Genomic DNA, 8,779 nt, shown 5'->3' with positions numbered 1-8,779 from the left:
GATGATGTGGTATTGATGATGTGGTATTGAAATGATGATTATATATATATATATACACACACATAAACCTATTGTTCAAGTTGGTTTTTGGAATGTTTTGCAAATATTGGTAGTATGAAATTATGGAAGAGAATTGTGGTGTTGGGTTGCTAATACTAGATGCCAAACATTTCATTGTAGATAAGTGATTTGTAAAGGCGGGAAGTTGTGTTGAATTGGTATCCGAATCTACAACGAGGTATGTAAAGCATACTCTAACAATGTTCTTTGGCATGAAAACACCAATGTTCCATCAAGTAAGATTCTGAGGTTGTCCTAAAACATGTATTGTTCTACGCTACCAACGAAGTTGTTTCCATCCTATAAAGTGTCAAAATGTTTCATTGATATACCAAAAGGCTCTTATTTCATTGTTGTGATATTGATGATTCTGAAACACATTGTTGATGTACCAATGAGTCTTTATTACATCGTTATTGTATAGAAGGTCTATTACTTGGTTCCTATTGATGTATCATTGTTTCAAAGTATCAAAAATGTAGTGGCGACCAAAATAACAATCTCAAAGATTAATGGAACTAAGTGATGGAAGTTCTCTCTTATCGGGTGGTATCCCAGGGGCATAAGCCTAGCATGGGTCGATCCCTATTTATGTGTTTATGGGTGGTATCCCAGGGGCATAAGCCTAGCATGGGTCGATCCCAGTTGATTTGTACTGGAGGCAGCCTAATGGTCATAGTACAGTACAGTAATGATTACACTCCTATTACGACTTATTCACTTGTTTCTGATTTCTATTGAGCTCCTATATCATATGTGATTATCTACAGCTTTACATACTCAGTACATATTTCGTACTGACGTCCCCCACGGGGACCTGCATTTCATGCTGCAGGCACAGGTACCTCAGCTCATTCATAGCATAGATAGGAGCCAGGTCATACAGCTATTGTTGGTGAGCTCCAGTTTGCTTCGGAGCTTTTCGAGTCGGTTCCTTATGTTTTGTTATGGTACAGGAGTCATGTGTGGGCGGGGGGTTTGTCCCGACCCTAGTTATGTCAAGTATATCCTAGAGGCTTTGTAGACATAAGGAAGGGTAAAGTCATAGAAGTTTATATAGTGATGTTATATTTGTATATGTGGTGGCCCCGACGGCTACGTAATATATATATATATATATTTGTGCGTGTTGTGCTGATACAGGTAATTAGACCCTTCTATATGCAACGAAGTGCTGTCCAAATTTTTGGTGACATATAAGTGAAAGTACAGGTATTTGAACGGGTTCTCCCGGGCCTTCTCGGCTTCGGGTGCCAGTCCGGCCCGATGGGATTTTGGGGCGTGACAGTAGATCGATAGAGAGAGACGAAAAAGGGTCGAATAGCAAGCTAAGATAGGTGTCGGCGAAAGCAGATCTCATCGCGAAGGAGGTATTCTCCAGCGATTTTTTGCCTGAAGTCCATCGTAATTGCCCCTAGAAATGTTAAAAGTCCTGGTTCGGCTACTGTTACGGTGAAACTCGCCGAAAAAACGGTACCAACAGTTTCATCCTGACCCAAAGTCGCGCTCAAGGGTCTGCCCTTTTCTAGATTTCAGTTGAATCCCACTGTAAAATCATGTAAATCAACCAATCGTGGCTGACTCCGGCAAAGTCTCGCCGGAAAAGGGTCATACATTTTTTGGGTTTATTTTTGAAGCTTCAGGTGTTCCTCTGTTCTTTCTTGGATTTCTTCGTTCGAATCAGATTTTGGATTTGTTTTCTTTGGGGCTGATTCGTAACCGATCGGGGGATTCGAGGTTCTGGTCTTCAAGGTTCTCGGGAAGGCTCTTGTCCTCTATTTAGTCAATCGAAAGCTCTTGAGGTCCAATTCTACATTTTCTTCTTCTTCTAATTTTTATGTGATTATGAATGATTTGTGTGGTTGGCTGTTTGAATCCCTGTTTGTTGTTTGTTTGATGTTGGATTTGGAGTTGAAAACTTGATTGATGAATGGCGTATTGAATTAGTTTAATCATGTTGAGAATTGAAAACGTATAAAAATGAGTGTGATTAGTTGGTATTGATCAATTGGTGTTTGTTTGATGCAAAATAGGCATCGTATTTGCTAAATTTGAATAATATCATATTTTAGATCGAAACTAGTAGGCAAACGATGGGTTCGAATAGGCAAGTTTAGAACCTGTGGATTGTGGAATGATTTGAATATGTGTCGAATGGTCTTGTTTACCGCATTTTGATAAAATGTATTCATTTGGCAGGGGAATGCCTCGAGTGATTTGTATTGATTTATCCGGGGAATGTCCCGAAGTATCTTGTACTTGGAGTACATTCGTGATGAAGGCTCGAGACATCCGGTGAAGCATTGGAGTTTAGTCTAGGACTAGTTTAGGATATGATTTATATTTTTTTGCATTTTTATATTTTGGACTGTATAATTGGACTGAACACTAAATTTTGGATTGTTTTGTTTTGTTTTTCTTGATTGATTGTTTTGCATGCTTTGTGTGGTTTATACATTCGTAGTGTTTAAATTAGCCGATATCTCCGCCATGCGACCGTGATCGAACCACGGGATCGAGGGGTGCCTAACACCTTTCCCTCGGTCAACAGAATTCCTTAGCCAGAATCTCTATTCGCGGATCAGTTTTAGAGTCAAAACCGTTTTAAAAAGGATTTTTCAAAGGTGACTTGGCACACCAGATTATGTCAAGTGGCGACTCTGAGTTTTAAATATAAAAGGTCCTTTTTTGAAACAAATTTTCATCTTTTGTCACTTTAATAATAAAACCCTTTCAAACCTTAAAATGAATCTTTTCCGGAGTTGAAAAAGGGGGTGCGACAGAGGGTCTATCTTTACTACTACTGTTCTCTTTTTAACTTTGGGCAAAAGTAAAGGAGAAAGAGGGAAAAAATGGTTCAAGGGAAGACTGCACTGCAAGAGAAACTTATCATTATCATCCGAGCAAGTCCTCTTGTTAGAGAAACTTATCATTACCATCCGAGCAAACGCTCTTATTAGAGTCAAAACACCTTTTTTCCTGATAAGAAATAAAAAAGTTACACTTAGATTGAGCTCATACTGTTCCTACACAAGTATGTCCAACGTCCACCAAGAATGTTAAAAAAAAAAAAAAAAAAGTGGATGCAGACTTTGGATTAAAGTAATATATATAATTGTCTCTTGATTGTATTTATCATGTTGTCAAGATGGCCGAGTTGGTCTAAGGCGCCAGTTTCAGGTACTGGTCCGAAAGGGCATGGGTTCGAATCCCATTCTTGACACAAAAAAATGTTTCCTTTTTTTTGGTTGGTGTGTGTGTGTGTGATTCTCTTCCCCAATTTTATGTTAATATGCAAATAACTATTCAACAAATAACCCAAGAATACATAATACTACTCATATACCACTCATTTGCCTAGTACTGGTTTGCAAGCTATTGCACAGAGGTTGCTTACATCCCAGGTGGTTTGCGAGCTATTGCATAGAGGTCGGTTTCTGAATAAAAGTTCCACAACCCAAAGAAGAAAAAGTACAAGCTTTTCTGATTTAATCATCAATGCTAGTTAGACAAAACTCATGTAGCTCAGACACACCGGGTGCAACAAAATTGCATTTACATAACGATCAGAATTAAACCTTCTTTAGGGTGGATGATAAACAACATATATATCAAAATCCAACAAGCCAAGGCAGCGTTCGGCCGATGGTTGATCATGGAAGGACGAGAAGAACGATGAGGAGAACCAAGAGGATTATTACTGTATTTTATTGTCACAACTTGTACGGCTATCTCGTAAACAATGACTTGAAATGTGCAAAACGAAGGACAACATATTTGCTGATCCCTCAACTCGTTAGATTCCCCTGAATGGGGGTTCTGAGTTACGATACCACTATGAATTCCATTATTCGCAAGTGAAAATTAAGTTACACAGCAACGAAGAATGCTAACAAAAATAACGAAAAGGCAGGACACAGCATCCAGAAAAACCACATCCCAAACAAGAAGTGCCATGCTTCACACCCTACCAAACTAGATTAGCAGACAACTTATAGGACTTTAAGACAATGGACTAGAACGTAGATGGAAAAAGCAGCTTGAAAGAGTTTAGTTTGTAGTTTGACTACAATTCTCTCAAAGATGAGGATTTTAAGTCAGTTCCCTTCTCTTTCAGCTGGGGGCGGATGAGAAGCCGTAGTTCAAGTAGAAACGATCATCTCTTCACACGGTTTCCGGTTGTCTTTGACTCTTGCCGTTCCAATCTTCTGATGTGATTTGACAACTAGGGCAGCTAATGCACAAACGTGCCACCAAAAGTGGTAATTCTTTTGCACCAGACCATGTAAGAAAAGCGCAAACCTGTATTAACTGTGAATGCGGATTTTGAAATGTCAAAGAGAAGGCACATCAATAACCCTTCATTTTATCTTCAACAAGAAAATGAAAGCTGCAAACAGCTTGTCTCATGCATGCAGCAAGCTAGATTCTTTCAATTTTGTGGTTTTTGCCCGCAGCCTTTCCATGAATGCAGGATTTGCTTTGAGCCTCTGCTTCACATATGAAGTTCGAACATCCTCTACCATTTTGTTGGCCTTTCCAGCCTCCTCAATGAGAGCAAATAGAGTCCTCAGGCAGTCCTTCCTATTCTCCTCGCGGTGTTCAAATCTGAGCAAAAATAAACATTTTAATCATGGTAAGTTCCTGAAACTTCAAATGCCAATGTAGAGGAGCGCCAATAACCAGCAGTTAAATACCTCCTAATAATTGTTCTAACAATAGTTACACACTAATAAAGCTCAGTTGGAAGATGAGCCGAAACATACATTAGAGTGACCCCATAACAAAATCAGATAGTAGCTAAGTTACTCGGACTCTTCACTTTCAATGCCGCACCCGTGTCGACACGACATGGGTGTGGGTGTGGGTGTGGGATCCGTACCCAATATGGTCAACCGATTTTGGGTACATTGACCAAAATCGACTGGGAAAGTCCGGACAGATTTAAGAAATTCTATAATCAAAATAAAAGCTAAGGTGAAATTGAAGGAAATGGAATACTTGTATACAAAAATTTCTATGTTATTGGTTTTTTTAAATCTCCTTCCAGGATTTTCTTCTTGAAAAATATTTTCTCCTTAAGTTTTCCACATAATATCTCAAAATTTATGTTTTATAACTCTATTTTTAGATATTTAAATTATTTTTTGCCAAATCCCCGCACTTGTATCCATCTCTAGATCCATATCCTTGAATCTTTAAATTGAGACAGTGAAGCATCCGACCTCTATATCCGTACCCGTATCGGACACCCGCACCCGAGTCCGAGCAACTTAGGATAGTAGTAATTTAGATAAACCCACAGGCCAAAATGTAACCTTACCTTTCACTAGTAATGGTAAGCTCGTCTCTACCAGGATGGTAGCGTGTTCCAACCAATTCTCTTAAGCGACGAAATTGATGCTTTGACATACCCAACTCTTTCACTGTAACAGCCAATTTGACTTTCCTGTTTTTTGGATGCCATGCGTCACCGCCAGGAGCAAAGACCACCCTTGTAAACCATCTAAGAACTGGTCCTTCACCTGGTGGGTCATCCAAATCCTTTTTGTCATCTGGCAAATTAGTCCCATCAAACTGTGGAGCATCCTTCTCCATAAGTTTTGCACACTCCACGACCACCCCATCCTCAAACTCTTTGAACAATGCATAGCCTTCTTCAGGGGTAATCTCACCTTTTTCAACCATTTCACCTATCTCATCAAACTTCACTTCCACCTTCTTCTTAATTTCATCTGGATAGAAATAAAATACCCAATGAGTCAAGAATCCAAACATTAGATTTGGACATCAAATAGATCACTGAAAATTGACTCTAATATCCTGTAAAAGTTAAGTTCAAATAGCGTCCTAAAGAGACAACAATATGTCAGACTGAACTATAATAAAGCTTATAACTACTACATAGAAGCTATTAGAGATATAGCCTCTTTTATTTTAAAACGGTAACTTGCTATTAGAGAAATAGCTAGTGACAATTATAATTGACTGAAGCGTTAAAAGAACTTTGTTACCCAGGTAAGATGTAATTTGCTCGATCAAGAAACCTTAACTTACTTTTTCATTGCCTTTGAAGTTTAACCCTTCCTTTTTTCCACCATTACAATTTCATAAACCTAACAGGAAAGGAATTGGAAAATGAAATTTATCAACTTAAAAAATTATTGTGGAAATCGCACCCATCTGCCTATTTAAGGTCAGACATTATCAGTTATTGCTGAATTGGAGCACAGATATGATCTTTTGATTGTTAATTGGAGTACACATTATTCACCTGCATACTTCAAAAAACTTTTTAAGCCGAAATCTTTTCACTTTAATAGGCAGAAATTATCCCTACCCTATATTTAATAGCCTAATAGGTGATGGGAACAAGTTAAAAAGGTGCTCACCGCAGTTCTTTATGTTGCGGGAAAAGACAGAAAATGGAATGAAAGTCATCACTGTTGATGTTTCCGTTCACAGGCCAGTCACAATCCAATACTAATGAAGCAAATTTAGGCCTAAAACACATGTAAGAAATCCAAATTGAGATCTAGAATCATTTACTTCAAGGAGAAGGGCCTCAAATATTTTAGAAATAGATGGGTATTAATTCTTTTGAAACAGATGTCAAATTTTTTAATGATTTAAAAATATGCACCAGCAACCCCTCCAAGCAGCTGAGTGGATGATTTTGAGCTACACTTAGGCACCTTTCCCAGTTCAACAGACAACTTATATTATTCATTTGCAAGAAGGTCATCATAAGACTTAAGGAGATACTATGGGCTGGAAATTTAATAAGCTTAAAGCCTAGTCGAAATTAACATCAAGATGCAAGAGAATGATTTTTCTACAAACTGGGATAAGAACTAAGAAGCCAGAAGAGCATACAAAAGTTGTACCAGGAAGAATTTTATCCCAGCTAAGCATCTCCTGTAAAATTTCCTCACACTCCCTTGTATCCTTAAGATGCCCGTGCTCAGTAGCCTCTTTTATCATATCGTCCCACTTTCTGTCATCCACGTTGAAGAACGGATCAGACGCCATTTTCTTCTGCACAATATCTGTCGCGTCATATATATCTTCAATCTCTTCATCAGTGCTGTGAGCTTCCTCGAGATCTGATTCAAACTCTTGATCATTTACATCATCCAGGGGTTTCAATTGCATCTCCTCCAATAACTCATCGTCTGTGTGTTCATGCTTTCGCGTCAATTTCCTCTTTAGAATTGCTTCAAGAATTGATGGAAGCGCCTCTTCATTGCCTTTGTTGAAATACTCCTCGATCCGCAGCTTCAACTCTAGAGTAGATATAACAAATGAGATTGCATATTACGGAACCAAGAAACCCATTAAAATTCAAAATGGGCAATCCCTGATCTTACACACTACCATCTTCTATCAGCAGAATCCGCAAAATAAGTCGTTTGACGCACCATTAAGTATAATAAAGTGATTTCCATCAACAGAACACCAAGAAAGTTGAAAAAAGGTCCTTTTTCTAGGGACATTTTTGTTGGAACAATAAACCTGGAATAGACAGTCATTTAAAACCCAAAATCCTACAGCTTATATTTAGTGATGTTGGTGTTTTTTCTTCTTCTAAAAATGCAAAGATTCAATTTATTTTTTTCGTAATTTTTGTTTAAAACTTTGATTTGGGTAATTGTTTTTGGGGATGGACTGAAAAGGGTGTTTGAGAATTGGATCAATTGACTCAGTGATGTGGGGTTCTTTTGGAAATTAAAAACAACCCTGATTCTACTCATTATATTTTCTCCAATATTCTATTGTCAACAATCAACATAAATCATAGCAAGAGAGATCCAATACATAATCATTAATCAGCAAAATCAATAAATATTGGGGTTTCCTGGTATATTAGGTACATCCTAGACCAAAACCTAAGTTGATCCACACATTTTCAGCAAGAAAAAGGAAAGGATAACTTATCCCCCTCACGGAAAATCTTAGTAGCTTAGTTGGTTGGCTACCTGTTAATTAGGATTCAATTCCCCACCTTGTAATCCCTTCCCCCCGTTTTCCATTCTCCTACCTGCAAATCTTCTTTAAATCCCCCACCCACCCAATGCATTTTCTCAGAATTGACAAATAATCACCACTGAAATCATCTCCCGATTCTCCACCTCGTAATCCCCTTACCCATTTCCCTTTCCTCTACCCCCAAATTTTCTTAAACGCCACACCCATTTGCTCATAATTGACAAATAATTACCACTAAAATTCATTGCAGATGGCCAAAAAAACTTGCCTTTATTACTGACATCTTTAACATTGAGGGGGACTTGTTGATTTTCTGCAGATTCAGTCAAGCTAGTCTCCGGGTTGTTGTCATCATCATTTTCTGAAGATGAGAAAAATCTAATCTTTGGAGAAGCAAAATGAGAAACAACAACTGGGCATTGAATGATTTTGCTGTTGCTACTGCTACTATTGAGACAATTGGGATTTGATTTGAAGTACTGAGAGACATGGCAAGTGCGGGACCATACACAAAGAGCTCGTCTCATCGCTTTAGGGTTTCACACTTTTTGTCTTCTCTTCAGTTAGTACTAGTATTAGACGGAGGGAGGGTGCTGGAAAGCCAAATATGTTTTATTTTATTTAAAATAAAAAGTGAAAGAAAAAAGAAAAATATATGAAAATAAAAACTACAATTGTTGTTATGAAATAAACACTAGTAGTATAATATAATAGAGAGAGAGATTCCAGT

The 8,779-nt window shown here is 38.0% G+C and overlaps 1 protein-coding gene and 1 non-coding gene across 2 annotated transcripts; one reads left to right on the top strand and one right to left on the bottom strand.

The window, feature by feature from the left end:
- The first annotated feature begins 3,202 nt into the window (after nucleotides 1–3,202).
- TRNAL-CAG lies at nucleotides 3,203–3,283 on the top strand. Its single transcript has one exon. It is a non-coding gene; the product is annotated as a tRNA-Leu (tRNA).
- Nucleotides 3,284–3,815: 532 nt separating this feature from the next.
- On the bottom strand, nucleotides 3,816–8,776 carry LOC107862212. Its single transcript, XM_016707705.2, has 4 exons — nucleotides 8,318–8,776; nucleotides 6,948–7,346; nucleotides 5,384–5,795; nucleotides 3,816–4,668 (listed from the first exon to the last, which is right to left on the bottom strand). Exons 1-4 carry the CDS (start codon nucleotides 8,574–8,576, stop codon nucleotides 4,467–4,469), a joined length of 1,272 nt encoding a protein of 423 aa, XP_016563191.2. The 5' UTR covers nucleotides 8,577–8,776; the 3' UTR covers nucleotides 3,816–4,466.
- Between the last annotated feature and the right edge of the window lie 3 nt (nucleotides 8,777–8,779).

Source organism: Capsicum annuum, chromosome 3 (genome assembly GCF_002878395.1).
Source record: "Capsicum annuum cultivar UCD-10X-F1 chromosome 3, UCD10Xv1.1, whole genome shotgun sequence".
Taxonomy (NCBI): Eukaryota; Viridiplantae; Streptophyta; class Magnoliopsida; order Solanales; family Solanaceae; genus Capsicum; species Capsicum annuum.
The sequence above is the reverse complement of the archived record's forward strand: the minus strand, read 5'-3'. Positions and strand labels throughout refer to the sequence as shown.

Excerpts from the sequence above, each read along its gene's own strand:
- LOC107862212 (XM_016707705.2), bottom strand. The coding sequence starts at position 8,576 with ATGAGACGAGCTCTTTGTGTATGGTCCCGCACTTGCCATGTCTCTCAG. Across the intron at positions 7,347-8,317 it reads TAAAGATGTCAGTAATAAAG|AGTTGAAGCTGCGGATCGAG; the intron begins GCAAGTTTTTTT and ends TATCTACTCTAG. Across the intron at positions 5,796-6,947 it reads CTGGGATAAAATTCTTCCTG|ATGAAATTAAGAAGAAGGTG; the intron begins GTACAACTTTTG and ends ATTTCTATCCAG.